This window comes from Carcharodon carcharias, chromosome 1 (assembly GCF_017639515.1).
Source record: "Carcharodon carcharias isolate sCarCar2 chromosome 1, sCarCar2.pri, whole genome shotgun sequence".
Taxonomy (NCBI): Eukaryota; Metazoa; Chordata; class Chondrichthyes; order Lamniformes; family Lamnidae; genus Carcharodon; species Carcharodon carcharias.
The window spans coordinates 61,732,163-61,754,612 of NC_054467.1; the positions used below are offsets into that span (position 1 = coordinate 61,732,163).

Sequence of the window (22,450 nt, forward strand, 5' to 3'; positions counted from 1 at the left end):
CCCCTCTCCGACGCTGAACGTTCAGTGCTCAGCAAAGGACTTAGTTTCATACCCTTACGCCCTCACCTCAATGAATTTCGGGCTCGGCATGATGCTGAACTTTTCTTCCGCCGTCTTCGTCTCCGGGCTCACTTCTTTGGGCAGGAGTCCTCTCCCCGTTCAACGGATCCTTTTACCCATCTCCAATATTCTCCCTCCACCTGGACCCCTCCCTCTGGATTCTTACCTTCTCTTGATCTTTTCATTGAGAACTGTCGACGCGACATTAGTCGTCTCAATTTCTGTGCTCCTCTCACCCATTCTAACCTGTCTCTCTCTGAACTTACTGCACTCCATTCTCTCAGGTTCAACCCTGACATTGTCATCAAACCCGCTGACAAGGGTGTTGCTGTTGTTGTCTGGCGCACTGACCTCTACCTCGCGGAGGCTGAGCGTCAACTCGCAGACACTTCCTCCTACCTCTCCCTGGACCATGACCCCACCACTGAACATCAAGCCATTGTTTCCAGGACTGTCACTGACCTCATCTCCTCTGGGGATCTCCCTCCCACAGCTTCCAACCTGATAGTCGCCCAACCTCGGACGGCCCGCTTCTATCTCCTACCCAAAATCCACAAACAGAACTGCCCCGGTAGACCGATCGTCTCAGCTTGCTCCTGCCCCACAGAACTCATTTCTCGTTATCTTGACTCCCTTCTCTCTCCCCTTGTCCAGTCCCTTCCCACCTACATCTGTGATTCCTCTGACATCTTACGTCACATCAACAATTTCCTGTTCCCTGGCCCCTAGCGCTTCCTCTTCACCATGGACGTCCAATCCCTCTATACCTCCATCCCCCACCAGGATGGTCTGAGGGCCCTTAGCTTCTTCCTCGAACAGAGGCCCGAACAATCCCCATCCACCACTACTCTCCTCCGTCTGGCTGAACTTGTTCTCACGCTGAACAATTTCTCCTTCAACTCCTCTCACTTCCTCCAAATAAAAGGTGTGGCTATGGGTACCCGCATGGGCCCCAGCTATGCCTGTCTCTTTATGTGGTATGTGGAACATTCCTTGTTGCAGTCCTACTCCGGCCCCCTTCCACAACTCTTTCTCCGGCACTTCGATGATTACTTCGGTGCCGCTTCATGCTCTCGTCAGGACTTGGAAAAATTTATTAATTTTGCTTCCAATCTCCACCCCTCCATCGTTTTCACGTGGTCCATCTCTGACACTTCCCTTCCCTTCCTTGACCTCTCTGTCTCAATCTCTGGTGATAGACTGTCCACCAATATCCATTACAAACCCACCGACGCCCACAGCTATCTCGACTACAGCTCCTCACACCCCGCTTCCTGTAAGGACTCCATCCCATTCTCTCAGTTCCTTCGCCTCCGTCGCATCTGTTCTGATGATGCTACCTTCAAAAGCAGTTCTTCTGACATGTCCTCCTTCTTCCTTAACCGAGGTTTTCCACCCACGGTCATTGACAGGGCCCTCAACCGTGTCCGGCCCATCTCCCGCGCATCCGCCCTCACGCCTTCTCCTCCCTCCCAGAAACATGATAGGGTCCCCCTTGTCCTCACTTATCACCCCACCAGCCTCCGCATTCAAAGGATCATCCTCCGCCATTTCCACCAACTCCAACATGATGCCACCACCAAACACATCTTCCCTTCACCCCCCCTATGGGCATTCCGTAGGGATCGCTCCCTCCGGGACACCCTGGTCCACTCCTCCATCACCCCCTACTCCTCAACCCCCTCCTATGGCACCACCCCATGCCCACGCAAAAGATGCAACACCTGCCCCTTCACTTCCTCTCTCCTCACCGTCCAAGGACCCAAACACTCCTTTCAAGTGAAGCAGCATTTCACTTGCATTTCCCCCAACTTAGTCTACTGCATTCGTTGCTCCCAATGAGGTCTCCTCTACATTGGAGAGACCAAACGTAAACTGGGCGACCGCTTTGCAGAACACCTGCAGTCTGTCCGCAAGAATGACCCAAACCTCCCTGTCGCTTGCCATTTTAACACTCCACCCTGCTCTCTTGCCCACATGTCTGTCCTTGGCTTGCTGCATTGTTCCAGTGAAGCCCAACGCAAACTGGAGGAACAACACCTCATCTTCCGACTAGGCACTTTACAGCCTTCCGGACTGAATATTGAATTCAACAACTTTAGGTCGTGAGCTCCCTCCCCCATCCCCACCCCCTTTCTGTTTCCCCCTTCCTTTTTTTCCAATAACTTATAAAGATTTTCCTTTTCCCACCTATTTCCATTATTTTTAAAAAAAACACCCCCACTAGAGCTATACCTTGAGTGCCCTACCATCCATTCTTAATTAGCACATTCTTTTAGATAATATCACCAACTTTAACTTTAACACCTATGTGTTCTTTTGTACTATTGTTGTTGACATCTTTTGATGATCTGCTTCTATCACTGCTTGTTTGTCCCTACAACCACACAGCCCCCCCTCCACCTCTCTCTCTCTTTCTCTCTCTCTCTCTCTCTCCGGCCCCCACACACATACCTTAAACCAGCTTATATTTCAACTCTTTCTTGGACTCGAACTCAAGTTCTGTCAAAGGGTCATGAGGACTCGAAACGTCAACTCTTTTCTTCTCCACCGATGCTGCCAGACCTGCTGAGTTTTTCCAGGTAATTCTGTTATTAAATGAGTAATATTGATCTTGAGCCAGCATCCACAGTGTGAAAGTTTCCTCTTAGCGACCAAACGAATCCCCTGCCACACCTGTTGCAGTATAGTTGTGTGAGCATCTCTCCTTGAATAAGGAGACCACGCAAACTGTATATAGTACCCTAGGTGTGGTCTCACCAGTGCTCTGAACAATTGTAGCAAGACTTCCCTATCTTTGCTCCATTCCTTTTGCAATAAAGGGCAACATTCGATTTGCCTCCCTAATTACTTGCTACACTTGTGTGCCAACATTTTGTGATGATGGCCAGATCCCTCTGTATCACAGCATTCTGCAGTCACTCTCCATTTTAGATAACCTGATTTTCTTTTCATCCCACCAAGGCAGATGCCCTTGCATTTTCCCACATTATATTCCATCTGTAAAATCTTTGCCCACTCACAACTTATCTATCCTTTTGCAAACTCTTTGGGATGGGTTTCCATGAAGGAGATAGATATCAGAAGTTGGGAGAGTGTTCTCCTCCGCAAACTTGTGTCCGTTAAGGAGATCTGCACCCACTTTACTTGGTAGAGAAGTGGATTCGGGCCCACTGCCTCCAGAGGTAGGCCCAAGGAGACAACACAAGTGGGCAGATGGCGAGGCTGGCAGGCTAGAAGGCCCACCTCCATTTACTGGGACATCTGCCCAGATCTAATCATGACTTTTAGGCCCTCACGCTTTCTCCCCTATATATAGGGATTGAAAAAGCTCTTCAACTAAAGATCAGGTTATTACAAGGTAATAAAGATGTCAATCAAGCAAAGCTGTCAGTCCCTCCAAGCTGTGTCAATATTGCTTACAGGGCTGAGTGCATTAGCCATTCTTGGAGCTCAGCCAAGTATTCATAATGTGGCCATCTGGAAAAACAAATGTCTGACCATTTGTTCTAACTGCTACTGTTGATACAGTTGCCAGGTGTTTATTTACACAAGATTAAGAGGTGTGAAGTGGATGCAAGCCTTTCATGATTGGTACTATGAATGGCTGTGGTTGATTGACAGCTTTATGTGAAGGTAAGGGAAGAAACTAATTTCCAAGGAAATGTTGAATGGCTGTTTTTTATTTGGTTCCCAACTTTGGACTCAAGTTCCCTCATGGTTCACTGCTAGATGCTACGAACTGTGTCTGCTGACAGAAAGGGCCCGGCTCCATCAAAATTGCAGAGATCTTGAAATGCCCACCACTGCAATACAGCTGGCAAGGGGAAGAGTGCTGCATGTTGGCTACCTGTACCCTTATGAACCCTGTGAAAATCCAGAAACAGGAATGGGGGCAGGAATCCTGGAATCTGGTCCAGATCGCCATTTTTAAAGATCTCTCAACTTGGCCTGACTCCATGAAAAACTAGGCCTCTGTGTCCTCCACACGAGTTGCTTTCTTACCTTTCTTTGTATTGTCGGCAAATTTGGCTACAATACACTCAACCCCTCATCCAAGTCATTGATATAAATTGTAAATAGTTGACACCCCAGAACTGATTCCACTGGTTGTAGTTTGCCACCCTGAAAATGACTTATTTATCCTGACTCTGTTTCTTGTTAGTCAGCCAATCCTCTATCCGTGCTAATGTAGTACTCTGATACCTTGAGCTCTTATGTAGTAACCTTTTATGTGGCACCTTATTAACTGTCTTTTGAAATCCAGATGCAGTACACCTTCTGGTTCCTTTTATATACCATGCTTGTTACATTCTCAAGCAGCTCTAATAAATTTGTCAAACTCTATTTGCCTTTCACAAAAGAATGCTGACTTTGCTTTATTGTATTATGATTCTCTAAATGTCCTGCTACTACTTCATTTTCCCAATTACAGTTATTAGGCTAACTGGCCTGCTTTCTGCCTCCCTCCTTCCTTGAACAGAGGTGTTACCTCTGCGGTTTTCAAATCTGCTGGGACCTTCCAAGAATCTAGGGAATTTTGGAAGATTATCAACAATGCATCCCTTATCTCTGCAGCCACTTCTTTTAATACCCTAGGCTGCAGGCTGTTATGTCCAGGAGATTTGTCAGCTTTATTCCCATTAGTTTTCCTAATATTTTTTCTCCAGTGATAGTGGATGTTTTAAGGTACCCCCCTCCCTTTTAGCTCTTGATTTTCTAATATCATTGGAATTCTTTTGGTGTCTTCCACTGTGAAGGCTGATACAAAGTACTTGTTCAAAGCCTTTACTATTTCTTTGTTCCCCGTTATTAATTCCTCAGTCTCATCCTCTAAGGGGGCAATTGTTTAGTTTCTCTCTTTTTATGTGCTCATGGACGCTCTTACTGTCTGTTTTTATATTTCTTGCTAGTTTACCCTTGTACCACACACTCTGGCAATGCATTGCAGACCCTAACTATTCACTGTGTGAAAAAATTTTCCTCGCGTCGCCATTGCTTCTTTTGACAATTACCTTAAATCTGTGCCCTGTTCGGGAACATTTTTTCCCTATTTATTCTTTTGAGACCCCTTATGATTTTAAATACGTCTCAGCCTTCTCTTCTCCAAGGACTTCTCCACTCTATCTTCGCTAATACATTTCCTCATCCCTGGAACCATTTTTGTGGATCATTCCTGCACACTCTCTAATGCTTTCACATCTTTCCTAAAATGCAGCTCCCAGAACACGGTGCTCCAGTTGAGGCCGAGCTAGTATCCTATGCAAGCTCTTGTACTCTGTCCTCATTAAAACAGCCTAGAATACTGTATACTTTATTACCCATGTCGCAAACTGTCCTACCACTTTCGAAGTCTTATGGATATATACACCCAGGTCCCTCTTCCCTTGCACCTCTCATGAGTTCTGCCCTTCATTTTATATTGTCTGTCTGTGTTCTTCCTACCAAAATGAATTACTTCACACTACTCTGCATTGAACTTCATCTGCCACTTGTCTACCCATTCCACTGACTTGCCTATGTCCTTTTGCAGTTCTGTGCTATCCCCTTCACAGTTCACAATGTTTCCAAGTTCCATATCACCTGCAAGTTTTGAAATTGTTCCCTGCATACCAAGGTCCTAGGTCATTAATATATGGCAGGAGAAACAAAGGCCTCATCACTTGCCCATGGGGAACCCCCACTAAAAATTTTCCTCCTGTCCTGTCCTTTCACTCAGCTAATTCATATCCATGTTGCTACTGTCCCTTTTTATTCCATGAGTTTTAACTTTACTGGCAAGCCTGTTGTGCGACACGGCATCAAATGAGGCATTGAAAAGGGAATTTGATCGTTATCTGAAAATGAAAAATGTGTAGGGTTACGGGATGAATTCAGGGAAGGGCACTAAATGAATTGCTCATTTGGAGAGCCGGTGTAGACACAATGGGCCACAAGGCTTCCTGTGCTGTAACAGTTCGGTGATTTTGATTTCTCTTATGACGTGGCAGATGATGTGTGCCCGGCAGATCAAATCCACAAGGGAAACTTGATCATGCGGCCACAATGATTATGCAATTTGTATTTTATTTTGAGATACGTACCCTGAATTCAGCAGTAGAGTCCACCAAGATGCTAGAGATTTTTTTACAACACTAAATTAAACACTTGTTAACAAAGAAAAGATTTTAAGCATATAAGTCTACAAATTACTGTTAAAATAACTCCTAAAACCCCTAATTAATCTGGCTTCCAGTTACACCCCCGTTAATGCAACGGTAAAAAAATAGATTTGAACAGATCTAGGCAAATCAACATAACACATTAGACAGTAGAATTCAAAGTGGCTTTTCCCAACTTCAGTTTCTGTAGACAGTGGCTTAATGCACAAATACTGGAGGTATTAAATACTAATGGTAGATCTTACAATGCCTTCCAACATATAGCCTCCTTCCCCTTTTATACTTGTTTCTCCCTTTTGATGCAAATTCCATTGTTTCCACGTTTCTTTGGAACATTACTTTTTTCATAATGTAGATCATTGCATGGTACTAATATTGTCAATAACCTTTGGAAAAAATAAACACACTGCTTGACCTAACTTCTCTGGCTAGCTGTAACATCCTACCATCTCTTTGAAATTCAAACTACCCTGATTTATCTAAAAATGTAAATTTTCCTCACTTCGCATTCTAAAACTTCAGCCATGTTTACGTATTTAGCATTTCAAACCTAGCCTCTTTTGATGAGTCAAAGCCTCCGGACCAGCTGTCCGCAATTCAATTAAATCCCACACACATGCACACAAACTATCCAAACCCCACTATTAACCTACTTTAACAATAAATCACAAAATGATGAGCATTATTATACTTGTGTTACATTTCTCCCTTTTTTCATTATACTTTGATTTTTTTTCCCAATCTTCTGGCTTATCACAAACCTTTGCCGCATTGTATGCCCTTCTTTTCAATATGGTACTATTGTTAATTTTCTTACTTGGCCACGGATGCACATCCTTCTTGTAGAATCTTTCTTTCTCACTGGAATATATCATCTATTTTGCCAATAATGGCCATCTCACTTTTTAAGTGACGTATTCAACATGTAGAAATCAAGTAAGCAGAGAGGCATAGCCAACTGGGTGATTCTCTCAGCGTGTGGTAATCAAATTTAATGTGACCATTAAATCAAAATTGGGAGTTGTACAGTTAGAACAAGACGTTACAAAGGGATGTAAGCGGTCTAAGTGAGCAAAATGATAGCAGATGGTGTTCAGTCTGGAGAACCATGAGATCATTCATTTTGGATCTGAGAATGACAAATTGGAACGTTTTCATAATGGTGAGCAGCTCGGAACTGTTGAAGACCAAAGGAATTTAGGTGTCCAGTGCACAGAAACAAAAAGTAATCAAAAAGATTAATGAAATGTTGATCTTAACCTCAAGGAGCTTGAGTACAAAAGTGAGGCTGTGATGGTTCAGTTATTCAGAGTCTTGGTCAGACCCCATCTGGAGTTTTGCCTTCAGCTTTAGGTACCATCCCTAAAGAGATTTATATGCCCCTTGGAGGGGTTAAAGTGCAGTTCCACCAGAATTGTACCAAGGCTTAAAAAATTAAGTTATCAGGGAGCGAAACTTGCATAAACTTGGCTTGTAATTCCTTGAGTTTAGATGGTTGAAGGGCAATCTAATCAAAGCATTTAAAATTAGATTTTGGCATTTGATAGGTGAATAGCAGGAAAATATTCCCTTTAAGGAAATCCAGAACAAGAAGGATTAATCATAAAGTAAAATCTAGATCAGTTAGAATTGAAATTAGGAAGCACTTTTTCATGCAAAGGGTAATGGAAATGAAATCCCGAACTCTCACCCCAAACATTTTTTGAACGCTGTGTCAATTAAAATTTTCAAGTCTGAGATTGATAGATTTTTGTTGGGTAATGATCAGAGAGGAATGGACTGTCACGATCTTGAGGATCTGAATGATGTCCTTCTGTTCTTGTGTTCCTAAATAGATCGTAAAAATTGTGACAAATCCTATCTGTTGCTGCAGGTTAGCACAAATCAGTGATTTCCTCACATCTTTCATTTAAATAAAACTTATTTCAAATAAAGTTGAACAGCAGTAAGAAAGGCTTGGATTTACATAGTGCTTTTCACAACCACCAGACATCTCAAAGTCTTTTACAATCAATTAAGTACTTCTTGAAATGTAGTCACTATGGTCATGTAAGAAATGCAGAAGCTAATTTGTGCTCATAAACCCCCACAAAAGCAATGTGATGATGACCAGGTACAAAAATCCCTCACTTAATGCTGTAGTTGCATTTCGGAAAAGTATATCTTTAAACAAAACAACATTAAGCACATCAGATTTTCCCAAAAGAACTATTGAATAAATAAAAGTTAGGATTTTTTGGGCATTTGTCATCGGGGAAAAAGAAGGTTGAAATACTGTACATGTACAGTACATTCCTTGAAATAAATTTCTAAATATCAAATATATTTTAAACTACTCACAGAAGTTTCACCATCGTAAAAACTGACAGTGAGAGAGAGAGACCATGCGTTGAAGTTATGTTGTCATCAATTTGGTGAGGTTTATTATTGGATTCACTGCTTGTGTATTTATCCCTGTCAGGTCCTTGGTTTACTTCAGGGAAAGTTCCTTTGTTTTATTACAGACTGAATAAATAAACATAACAGAATCAATTATTCATTAATGGCAATTTATTTTTTAAATACTACACTTTAAAATCTCTGTGACCACTGAATTCAATAAAAAGTGAGGCTGAGTTCATCAATACGTTAAGTTCTCATTTTGGCCTGCTGGCAAATGACACAACATTCACTATTATATCAGTGAAGGTGTATACGTTCCTTACTTTATCACTGGCATCATAACAAAAAATGTTGTCCAAATCAACGTTAAGTGAGGAATCTCTGTAATTTTTTTTGTGATGTTGATTGAAGGATAATTATTGCCTAGGACATCGAGAATAAATCCCTTGCTCCTCTTCAAAATAGTGCCATGGGATTTTTTACATCCGCCCAAGCAAACAGATGGAGCTTCATCCAAATTATGCACCTCCCACAGTGCAATGCTCCCTTAGTACTGCATTGGAGCATCAGCCTCGATTTTTGTGCTCAAGTTCCTGGAGTGGGGCTTGAACCTGAAACCTTGTGATTCAGAGGTGGGAGTACTATCAACTGAGCCACAGCTGATAAACATGTTAAGTGAAATATTAAAGCTGTATTTTAATGTTTTGGCTCTGCTTTCTTCTCTTGTAGCAAAAGTAAGCAAGGCACAAGAAGAAGGAAAAGAAACGTCAAAGTTGGGTAGTAACAGGTGAGTATTTTGTTTTAGGTGTACATAATCTGGAAGGTAAAAGGGACCTTAGATTTGGATACATGCCTGTTTTGTACCTGTATCAGTAGTGTAGAAATAGTCTCACTAAAATGGTTGCAAATGAGTTTGAGTGTGATTTAAAGAAGTTGACTGTGGCTCACTGGTTTACTCTTGAGAAAAATAAAATACAGCAGGGGCATGGTTTTTGGAGATGGTTTGGATGGCTCAGGTTTACTGATATAAGTTATTGTACATGAGCTTGTTGCAATCTGTATTATCCTTAAGTGTAAAGACCAAGTGAAAGTGGGATGTATTTTCTGTATTTTTGCTTGGTGCTGACTCTTGGACAGAACTGTGACCATGAGGCAGGCAGTAGTATTTCCAAAGATAATGTGCAAAGAAAATCTGTTTTGTGGAAGGATGGCAATCAATTTATCATATGGTATTTTCTTAAGGATTCATTCGAACAAATTCAAAGAGCAGAGTCAAAAACATTAAGCCAGGAATGGTATTCTTCACTAGATGTTGAAAAGAATTGAATAAGCTGGGATGATATTATTCACTGAAGCTTGGAAGGTTTAGTATCAGGATCCTTCAGAATGATTCAGATGTTCTAATTCCAATGCAATCATAATTTTTGCCTTCATTCTTAGTTAGGGACAGAAGCTAGGGAGACAATTCTTTGTCACCTTTGATCTTTCTTGAACTTATGGAAACCTTTGTCAGTAGTTGTTGAAGTGGATCCCAGCATCCTGAGTTGTCTGGCAAAGCATAAGCTCAAACTAAACTTGTATGTCAATGATTCATAACTCATCTTTCAAAAACCTTAAACCTCTTTACCATAATTTGGAAAATGTCAGCACACATAGATACTCCTGGGCTTGTATTGGAATTAAACTCCAGTTCAATAGTTTATTAGGGTTAAGCAAAAATGGCTTAAGTTGCAAAACATTCCTCTGTAGCAAGCTGGATGCTATAAAGGTGACCTTGTTAATATTCAACTAGAATCTATGGGTTTGCTATGCTGCTACTGCACATCCAATGCAGCATTTCTTCAAAATTGACTAGAGAGAGAGAGAGAAGGGAGGAAAGCTGAGGACTTTAAACCTTGGGCTGCATAATTCAGCATTTAAATTGAGCTGCATGGCAAGAATTGTGCAATGTCCAATCCTCACCTAGGAGAGAGGTGATACTGAGTGTTTCACAATTAGAAAAGTGCTTCAGGATCACAATTGTAAAGCCCAATGATTCTAGTAAATGAACCTCTGTTGCAGAAATTTGAATAAGTAATGCCAAAAGATTAATTATTAGAATAATTTGGTGCAACGATTGGGATTGGAACCTTTGTGTCAGACAATTTTGTTGGGGGTCTTTGAGTTAGGTATGCCATCAGTCCAGGTACCTTTTTGTTGTGTTCCTGAGTTATTCACACAAATTTTACCAATCACACATGAGTAGTAACAAATATTTGGAATTCTTTTTATTGAAGACTTACAATACTATATACAAGTTACAGGAGAGCTCTACATGCACTTTCCAAAACAGCACTTCAGACATGTTTTCCTTTTTCCTTAACCAAGGGTTCCCTCCTCCCCCACCACTGTGGTTGACAGGACCCTCAACCACATCCAACCTCTCTCCCGCATCTCTGCCCTCACCCCTTCTCCTCCCTCCCAGAACTATGATAGGGTCCCCTTTGTTTTCACCCCACCAGCCTCCGCATTCAAAGGGTCATCCTGCACCATTTCTGCTAACTCCAGCATGACGCCACCATCAAGCATGTCTTTCCCTCAACCCCCAACCCTGTCAGCATTCCATAGGGATCGTTCAGGTGACATCCTGGTCAACTCCTCCATCACTCCAACTCCTCATGCCCTTCTCACGGCACCTTCCCATGCAACTTTAACAGAAGTTAAAGGAGCAGTTGTTGCACCACCATCTCCCTGCCAAGGCCCCAAACACTCCTTTCAGGTGAAGGAGTGCTTCACTTGCACCTCCTTCAAGTTGGTCTACTGTATTCGCTGCTCCCAATGCGGCCTCCTCTACACTGGGGAGACTGAACGCAGACTGGGTGTCTGCTTTGCGGAACACCTTCACTCAGTCCGCAAGCATGACCCAGACCTTCCTTTTGCTTGCCATTTCAACTCATCATCCTGCTGTCATGCCCACATGACCATCCTTGGCCTGCTGCAATGTACCAGTGAAGCTCAACGCAAACTGGAGGAACAGCACCTCTTCTTCCGATTAGGCACTTTACAGCCTTGTGGACTTCACCAACTTCAGATCATCAACTGTCTCCTCTATCTTGACCCCTTTTTTAATGCATTTTTTTTTCCTTCCTAACCGTGCCCCGCCCCCCCCAACCCCCACAAACAGGGTCATCTGTCACTTGTTCTCATGTTTTGCTTTCACAGAGCACTGACCCTTGTCCTGCTATTCACACATTCTACTAACTTACCTTTATGCCACTACCAGTACCTCCTTTAGTCTTTAACACTTCCGTTGATGCTCCCTTTGTTGAGTGTCCATGATTTTTTTTGTCAAATGTCTCCGGAGCTCCCACCTCTCCTTGACCTTCTATTTTGCTTAAACAGTATTAAGTCCATCACATTTCCACCTCTCTTTAGCTCTGAAGAAGAGTCATATAGACTGAAAATGTTAACTCTGTTTCGCTCTCCACAGATGCTGCCAGGCCTGAGTTTTTCCAGCATTTTCTATTTTTATTTAAGATTTCCATCAACTGCAATATTTTGCTTTTATTTTAGCGCTGCATTGGTTGTCTTTCGCTCTGAATTTCACTCTAATCTTACCGCAAACATGTTCTCGATGTCATTGGATTATTGGATAAAAAGCAGTTGGACAATTCCCTTAGTTGACATCAGTTCCCACTCAATGTCATTCCATTAGATGTTGTGACTTCGTATGATCGTAGCTTGCTGTGAACCTTGGATACCTCTTCAGGGAACCAGGTTCCTTCTTTTGGGTGAATAATTCAAACATTTTGCCCCTCGTATAAGGTAGGCAATTCCGCACCTGCATTCTGATCTTGTGTAGAATTCATCTTCGCTTGCTTCTCCAGTAGTCTTTCCTGCACTGATGCAAGCCTGGTCAGATGATGACTTGGAAGTGTCATTCCGATCTGCCCCTGAGCATGATTTCGGCTGATGATGGTAATCCCAGGTCTAATGTTGTTGTACGTAAATGCAACATAGCAACCTGGAAATCTTCCTCTGTTTCTCTGTACTTCACAATTACCGATATAACTGTGCGAACCATTCTCTTTGCCAGACTGTTGGATCTAGAATAATGTGGAGACTGTTACATGGTTTAGAGGTGCACATATCCTGAAATGATTTACCTGTGTATTGTGGACCAATATCTGATATAATCTCCTCTGGTGTACCAAAAATATAGCACTCATTGTATTTGCTACAGTTGCACTCAGTGTACCCCATTACAGCCTTGTGATTTGGAATTCTGAAAAATAACCTCATTAAGAGGAAATTAGGTGATTGGTGAACAGATCCATTACAGTCCTTGACCAGGAGTGTGATAGGACCTCATGAGGATGTGTTAGTTCCCTGTGCTGGTTTGGCTGATGTGCTTGGCACCTCTCCCTCATGCTTATGGCTGTCTTGATATCACAGTTAATCCCAGGCTAATACACAGTCTCCCTCACCAGGCATCTAGTTTACTCACTGCACATGTGGCCCTGGTGCCATTGTGCTTTTCTCTGATGAAGAGGTTCAGGAATCATTGCCTGTTTTCCTTTAAATATTACACCTCTTGAAATGTCTAACTCATCCCTGTATGGCCAAAAGGATCTTAGGTTGCCTTGAACCTCCTATATCGTATCAGGCCAACCTTCTACAATAACTTGCCACAGTGCCTTCAGAGGTGGATCTTTGGCTATTTCTTCTCTTAAGCTGGTTGCAATTGTGCTATTTAAAGCTCACCAAATCAACATTAAGTATGTCTTTGACCTCTATACCATATTGTGAACTTGTAGGTCTAATGAAATATCCGCTATTTTTGCAGGTTTAGCAGTTGGCTCAGTGCATCCTATGTAACCGTCCTGTTCTCTGGTTTATAACACACTTCACATTTTTGACTAGTAACCTTTGTAATCTAGGTGGCGTGCTTGTAAGAGGCTTACCCCATATCATTTCTAATGGCTTATGATCCATTTCCACAATGACCCACTTGCCAAAAAGGAATGTGTGTAACTTTGTCATGCCGAACACCAGAGCAGGCATCTCATGCTCTATGTTTGAGTAAATGGCTTGCGTCGGTTTTGCCTCCCACATAAGGCAAGCTCCTAGCCCTTTCTGTAACACAACAACTTCCGAGACTGTTTCCTTTCTTGGGTTGTAATGTTGAAAAAGACTTGTCTCCTGTGACAATGACTGCTTAAGTGATTCAAGTACGTGTTGTTGGCCATCTTGCCACACAAACAGAATCCCTTTTCCTAGAAACCCTCAATGACGATGATCTCTTGGCCAAGTTGGGAAAAAGGATACTAAGAAATTGAATGGGGTGTAGGCATAGATTGTACATATTCTACTTTGCCTGGATCAGGACATATCCTAAGACTTTCTCTTCTAGTTGCTTCCATTAACGCATGAAGATTTCTATCATGTTCTTAGTGGTACTCGTGACTGCAATGTCATCCACTGTGCATATGTAACCTGGAACATTTTCAGTGATCCTATCCATATGTTGCTGGAATAAATCTTGATTTGCAGATAATCCAAATGTTAATCTCTGAAAACAATACCTTCCAAAATGGTGTTCTAAACATGGTTAGTTCCCCTAATCTTTCTGATAAATACGCAGGCAAACAACCATGTTTTGTGTCTAACTTGGCGGAAAACTTTGCTCAGGTTTAATTCTTCCAGTGTTGGAATTTTCTGTAGATACCTCTTGAGTGCATTATTCAGATGTCTTGGATTCACCACACCTGAATTGTACCATCTTTCTTCCGTGCATAAGTAAGAGAACTACACCAGTCATTGTGATATTGCAGACGATCAATATTGCCATTTCATTCCATTTCCTCTAATTCACTCTTCAGCTTTTCCTGGATGTGTACACTCCACTTCCTAGGTGGGTATATTGAAGGAATTGCATCTTCTCTTAAATGCAAACAGCATCACATTTGAAATTCCCCACAGCGTCAAACCTGCCGGAGTACTTCAGCTGTAAATCATGGACTGACTCGATAGGGTCATTTTTAACATTTTTTTTTTCTACCATTGGTGCATCGTTTTGAGCTCCCTACATGCTACAGTGAACTGTTCATGCCTACCAAGTAGAAAATTTGAGATACTCCTGCAGACTTGCCATTGCTGCATTTTAAAGCCAGTATACTGAAGTATTGGATTAGTGATCTGTTGTAAGCTGTCAGCCTGGCTATTGCAGGCTGTACCGTTGAGTCCTATTGGTCAAGATAATTGTCTTTTAAGATTCTGAATGGCAGAATGTTGGCACTAGCTCCAGTACCTTTCTTGGCTTTGAGTTAGTGTTTGCCACTCTTATTCAGACACACAATGTTGATTGTAGCAAAAGCCTCTAGCTGTGCAATCGCATCCACACATCATGCCACATTTACAGTATGGAAAACCTGCCGACTTTAAAGTTGAAGAACTTTCTTCTCAGCATCCTCCACCTAGTCTGCCCTGTTGCCAGCTGCGAACGTGTCTGTATTGCATTGACTTCTGGCAAACTCCTTGGTGCTGCTGCCATTACACTGCACACTTTTTATTTGACAGTGTCACATTGTTGTCTCTGACCACACTGCTATAGCCAGATTTCCTGCACTGACGTGCCTAATCATCTTTCAAGTTGCACGCTTTTGAGTGGCCTGGAAATGTTGGGCAGTTCCGTGGCTGCTGTAGAAGACCACACTGCCCACAGGATTTATTCTGTTTTGGTGCCGAGGCCACTTCACCAATGATCATAGCCACACCCAACTCTTGCAAGCATGCCTTCACTGCCTCAATGGCTTCACACTGTCTTTCAACAAGGTGTCGATATCATGCCTTTTTTTTCCTAATAGGTCTCTCTGGAAGGCTTTGATTGATGTTGAGGAATTGATGAGTCCCATGATTCTGTTCAACAGCTGTGCTTCAGAGAAATCATAGTCTCTGCCCTTATCACGGCATTAGCTCAGAAACTGATCAATTGACTCCTTGGGCTGTTGTCTGAATGCCATTAATTCTGTGAAGATTGACCTGAAATTCACCTTTACACGGAGTTGATCTTTCATTGTATTTCAGAACTTCATTGGGTCTTTTTGATCTCCATTGAATAGATCTGATGTATTAATTCAATGCAATTCCTAGCTTCCAATGGTTATTTTAATCTTCACTGCCTGTCTGTCAGGTTCAGTGATGGATAAGCCCAAGCAACATGATTCCATTCTCTGGTGAAAAAATTTAAACTTTCATAGGACATATGTGGCCTTCTGGTTCGTGATGGGAAATTTAGTAGCTGTCTTTTCAATGCTTCTTGAAGATTTTTCTGGTTTACTGTGGGTTGGGTTTGCTTCGATGGAAATACTAAAGAGTAATGCAGAGTTGTTGTGCCTGCAGCTCGAGTCTTTGTGCCCAGCCCTGGGCTCTGTGGAGCTGTAGCCTATATATTGCACTATTTATTTGGCCTTGCCCACAATGCTGTTTTCGCTGGAACCACACCACAAAGCTAAATGGCTATACAAGCAAAAACACAATTACCTGGAAAAACTCAACAGGTCTGGCAGCATCGGCAGAGAAGAAAAGAGTTGACATTTCGAGTCCTCATGACCCTTCAACAGAACTGAGTGAATATTAGGAGAGGGGTGAAATATAAGCTGGTTTAAGGTGGGGGAGAGAAGTGGGGGTGGTGCGGTTATGGTTGTAGGGACAAGCAAGCAGTGAAAGGAGCAGATAATCAAAAGATGTCACAGACAGAAGGACAAAGAGGTGTTGAATGTGGTGATAAATGGCTATACACCCTGTTAGCCCACTTCCAAACCAACTTTCGCAACCTGATTCTGAACCAAAGACAAGTTACAGTGCAGAATGAGGCCATTCAGCCTATTGTGTCTTTGCTGGCCAAAAAAGAGAAAAAAATAAACTAGCTGCTCATTTTAATCCCACTTTCCAGCAACTGGTCTGTAGCCTTGCAGGTTACAGCATTTCGGGTGCAGATCCAGGTGGTACTTACATGCATTGAGCATTTCAGCCTTAACCACCAATTTAGGCAGTGAATTCCAGGTGCCCGGCACCTCTGGGTGAAAAGTTTTTCTTCATGTCCCCACTAATCCTTCTATCAATCACCTTAAATCTATGCCCCCTGTAATTCACCCCTCAGCCAGGGGAAACAAGCCTTTACTCTCTCCCCTATCTAGGCCCCTCATAATTTTGCACACCTCAATTAGGTCACCCCTCAGTCTTCTCTATTCTAAGGAAAACAACCCTAACCTATCCAATCTTTCTTCATTGCTGTAATTTTCAAGCTCTGGCAACATTCTTGTAAATCTCGTCTGTACATTCTCCAGGACAATTATGCCCTTCCTGTAATGTGGTGACCAGACTGCGTACACTATTCCAGCTGTGGCTTAACCAGTGTTTTATACAGTTCCATGATTAAATCCCTGCTTTTATATTCAGTATCTCATCTGATAAAGGAAAGCATTCCATATACCGCCTTTATCACCTTCTCCACCTGTCCTGCCATATTAAGGGACCTGTGGACATGCACTCCAAAGTGTCTCACTTCCTCACCCCTCTCAATACTGTTTATTGAGTAATCCCTTGTTTTGTTGGCCCTCCCCAAATGCATTACCACTCACTTTTCCAGATTGAATTTCATTTGCCACTCTTCCGCTCACTCTACTAAACTATTGATGTCATTTTGGAGACAACAGCTATCCTCTTTACTATCAACTACAGTGCCAATTTTTGTGTCATCTACAAATTTCTCAATCATGCCTCCCACATTTAAATCCAGATCATTAATATATACAACAAACAACAAGGGACCTAACACTGAGCCCTGTGAAACACCACTGGAAGCCACTTTCCATTCGCAAAAACATCCATCGACCATTGTCTTTTGTTTCCTGTCGCTGAGCCAATTTTGGATCCAACCCGCCACCTTCCTCTGTATGCTATGGGATCTCACTTTCCTGACCAGTCTGCCATGTGGGACCTTCTCAAATGCCTTACTAAAATCCATGTAGACAACATCCACTGCACTACCTTCTTCAATCCTGCTTGTTTTTTCCTCAAAAAATTCTATTAAGTTAGTAAGACATGATCTTCCCCTAGTAAAACCATGCTGAGTGTCCCTGATCAACCCATGACTTTCTAAGTGACAGTTTATCCTGTCTTTCAGAATTGATTCCAATAATTTGCCCGCCACTGAAGTCAGACTGACCGGCCTATAATTTTCTGGTCTATACCTCACACCCTTTTTAAATAATGGTACAACATTCGCAGAACTCCAGTTCTCTGGTGCTTCACCTGTATCTAGTGAAGATTGGAAAATGATCTTCCGAGCATCTGCTATTTCTTCCCTGAACCAACTTAATATTTTTACTAACCACCGATCCGGTTATCCTCCTGGTCAGTTACTTACTGGTATTTTTGGGCGTTGCTCTCCGAAGGCCCTTCCACCTCCTGGTGTTTCACTCTATCGCTTCTGGTTTTTCAGCAGACTACTTGAGTTGTCCCAATTTCTTTTTCCTGGCTTCTCCCAATCTTGGCACTGGCTCCACTCCATGATCTCTGCGCTGAAACAAATCATCACGATTCAAATCTTTACTGTATTTCAACTTTACTTCTTCAACATGGTCTTCAAAAATGCACCACTGCCACAATGTTGTGTTACTGGGTTCATACACAAACCTACCTACTACACACTGATGAATGATAGCACGTACTTTGGGTTCCTTTTATTGAAGACACTCAATACTGTATACAAGTTACAGGAGAGCTCTACATGCACATTTTCAGCACAACTCCTGCTGTATTACATGCTATAATGACATTTCCTATAGTAGTGATGCACACTAGTGATAATGTATACTTCATTAAAGCAATATCACATCAGTTATTATAAATCTTTACAAATTACAAAACTTGTAGAGAAATTGATGCTTATCCTTGAAATAAAGCAGACAATTGAGAACTGGAGCCCTTGTAAAGTAGATGAATGCAGTGCACCAAACTTCAAAGTACTATGCATTCCATATTTTATAAGTGGACATCTACATCATTCCAAGAATTTGAGAATTAAATAGCATGAGAGAGACTGCATTGACAGTGTTGTGCTTGAGGATAGTAGTATCCATCTGGTTTCTGTTTAGATTAATGTTATTAGGAGGATGTGACTGAGTGTATGAGGTAATCCTTTATGTCAGGGGAGTTAAAGGAGTTTTGGTCACTAGTAGCACACTATAGCAGTGGTGCAATATATTGGAGTTCAATGAAGTATGCCATGAGTTGATAGGTGGGCAATATTTAAAGCAGAGTTTCTTATCTCATTTGTTCTGGGCAGATATTTCCATAAAGGGGAGAAAACTTAAATAATCACCCAGTCACTCTTATGCACTTCCTCATACTATGTTTCAGAATGGTTGTTATGACACAGCAGTTGGTGAAGGCTGAATTATTCAAAATCCCAGAGGGAAACTTTAAACAACTGTCATAACCTATATTTTTAATTGGTATGTTTGAGATGCAGCTCTGAATTCAGAAATGAAACCCACCAAGCCTGCAGAGGTTTTTACATAAATTAAACTTTTATTAATTTAACAACAAATTTGAGCATATACACATGCCTACAAATTACTACCATAATAACTTTTAAATAAATCCCCAAATTAATCACTCCCAAGTAATCTTCCCCAAGGCAACAATAATCCATAGTCTCAAACAGACACCAGGCAAAGCACATTTTATCTTACAAATTCAAAATGAGGTTCCTTTCAATTTGTTCCTTTGCAGACACAGTGGTAGGGCTTACAGGTAGCTTAGATCTCACATGTCTCTAACTTCCACACAACTCTTTTCTGTGTATACCTAGTCTTCCGTTTGAATGCAAATTCTCATTGTATCACCAGGCCCTTTGAACTCCACCCCTTCTAACAATAAAACCCCTTTCATAGTACCAACTTTATAAGTAATATGAACGTATTGCTTGGTGTTTCCTAGCTTGGTGCAAGATTTCACCCCCAGTCTTTGAATGGTTTATTCAACAAAATGCAAATGTACCCTTTACCTTACTATTTAACATCTCAAAACTACTATACATCAAAACACCCAGATTAGCTGGCTTTAATCCAGTAAAGACGTGCACAATCACGACCGCAGACACAGACCAAACTATAAGTCCAATTTAAAATAATTTCCAATAACATTATATACATTATCTTCATGACAATGGTACTGGTAGAAGCCTCAAGAGTACATCAGCTATCAAAATTCTCAGCTAGAGTTGATGCATAACCCAGAGAATCAGGAAGAGAAACAAGTGATCAGATGTGACTTCACCTCAACCAAGCACTATTTGAATCCATTTATGTTCTTCAGAAAACATCCAAGTCTATAAACAAATCAAATTTGATAAATTGCTCTGTGGTATGCAACTTATCTGCATTTGATTGGCAATTTAGTAAAATAGTAAAGTAGATTGAGTATTTGATGGTTTGAAACACAACGAAGTTTATGTTGTGTTTCAATGGTTTCCCAGATGTGGCTTTCACTTTCACTTAAGTTTGATCAAGAAAATGCTTGACTATGGCCATAAAGGGTGGCTTGGGTTTTTTTGGGGGTGGTTCAATTAATAGGCAAAAGTGCTAGCTGAGCCACATGGACCAGACGTGCCAAGTTCAACCCTTGACAATTTCATGACCCTGTATGGGGAATGGAAAATTGTCTGTATGTTCTACTTTGATTGCTATCCAGGAGCTCCACTTATAAAGTGTGTGGAGATGACTGGTGGGGATAGGACAGCTGGTAAAGACAGGATAAGGCTCAGTTTCTATGCATCAAATAGCCAACTGACAGAGCTTATGCACGAAGGATGGTGACTTGACTAAGGTACAGAGGACTGAAGGGGGCTGTGAAATCTACCCCAGCAGGTGTCATTGCCATCAAAAGAAGAGGTCAAGAGTAAATCTATTTTTTTTTTTGAAGAGGTGGGATTAATGCAAAGATTAATGTGAGAATCTCTGTTGGACAGTCTTGTGGTAATTCATTAATTCATGGCATTGAGCTGCAGGTGAAATAAATTCATAATTGTGGTCACGGCTAGAGCCATACCCTGGTCCTAGAGATAAAAGAATAATCTTCTAAGTTGCTGGACAACCCAGTTTCCCTGAACTTGTTACTAATAATTTAATTGCTGTTTCATGAGTAACATTTTGTTTTTAGCATCAGTCTGAGCACACATTTGACGATGTTTGAAACTTCAGAAATACTTAGCGAGTTATTTTCCTTTTGCTTTGGTCCAGCTCTTCTCTTTGTGAAGATGCGTTTAGACAATCACCGTTCACTTCAAATATGAGAGATCCTTTATCAGATCTCCATGGGGGATCTCTATCACAAGGTATGTGATGTTTATATTCTGGCTGTAGCTTTAAAAATTTGGAAATTTTAAGTGTCTATTTACCTATTTGTAAATTAATTTTTGTGAAATATCTTCTTTTGGAAAAATACCTTTTCAAAATTGCATGTTTTGATTATAATCATTTTCAAAAAATGCAAATCATAACTAATCGCAGGACCAAGTGTAAGTGTGAATTCACCAATCCCGAGCTTGAAGGCAGTGTATTTGGTGAAATGGCTACAACACTTAACGCTTTTCTATGATCCAATCTCTCTTCAAATGCAGCTCTTGGCTCCTAACCCACAAAAACAATGTCCCACCCCCACTTAAACCAGCTTATATTTTACCTCTTTTCTATTTTTCTTTAGTTCTGATGAAGAGTCATTCAGACTCGAAACGTTAACTGTATTCCTCTCCGCAGATGCTGTCAGACCTGCTGAGTTTTTCCAGGTATTATTGTTTTTGTTTTGGATTTCCAGCATCCGCAGTTTTTTGCTTTTAACGTGTATTCTTTGTTTTTAAGCATTTAAGTGTCCATCTATAATATCCACAAGGATGGGTCTATCCTGTCACCTGTGAAGATGGTGGCAGTGCATCCTTTCAGTAGAATGCGGTGGGCATTAGAAAGGTGAACTTCAGTGGACTGAATGGACAATGGCCTTTTCTTGACTTTTAAAATAATTCTTGTTTAATGCTGATAATTTTAAAGAACTAACAGTAGTCTCATGTTAGATACTATGACATCCATTGAAATTGAACATCCAGTAAAAAGCTAAAATAATTTAAGCTTGAAGCATAAGGTAATGAGTGGAAAAAAGGCCATTGATCCTATAGGCTATCCTGCAGAGGTTCTTCATTATGCCTCCCACCTGCCCTGTGTTAATTCTGTAAATCCCCATGTCAATCAAGATACTGATCTTAGTGGTTACTTTATGTAAGTGAAGTTTTTTGGCATGAACGCAAGAAGCACCATGTTTCCTGAGAGTATTTTGTCATCTATGAATGCACTTTTCTTTTATTTGTTTCCATTTCTAACCAAAAACTTACATAGGTCTTTTTGAAACAATTAACCAACACAGCTTTCGGAATACCAGCTGCTGATCAAATTGCCAATATAGCCACTTTTTTTTTTTAAATTGCTTTATGATTAAGAGAACAGACATTTAAAAAATCTTGAGCTAAGACAGAAAGGCAGAAGCAATACTTTGCAGTAGTTGAGCCTGATCCCACATTGCAATCAGCATCTATAGAGCTGTATCCAGTAAGTGTCAGCACCTTCAGAAGCGGAGGGAGAAACCATCATGCTTGGTAAAACTTTTTAAATTTACAAGGACTTAACAGTTTTATGCCATCAGAATATTAAAATTACTGTTTTTGTTCCATCATATCATGCTGTGGTATTTAATTTTTTATGAAAGCTTTTTCACTTGTTATATGTTCTGTATGTTTTGCTTATTTCCTACCA

General features: G+C 41.3%; 1 protein-coding gene across 6 annotated transcripts in view; it reads left to right on the top strand.

Annotated features, from left to right (window-relative positions):
* Positions 1-22,450, top strand: part of znf827 (zinc finger protein 827) — a 156,385-nt gene that overhangs the window by 98,390 nt on the left and 35,545 nt on the right. For all 6 annotated transcript variants that reach the window (XR_005943980.1, XM_041195226.1, XM_041195216.1 and 3 more), the window contains 2 exons: positions 9,333-9,390; positions 20,891-20,985. Coding sequence is in view for 5 of the 6 variants with exons in the window: in XM_041195226.1 (XP_041051160.1) it covers positions 9,333-9,390; positions 20,891-20,985 (153 nt within the window). In the remaining variant the exon portion in view is untranslated. The remainder of the gene's footprint in view (positions 1-9,332; positions 9,391-20,890; positions 20,986-22,450) is intronic.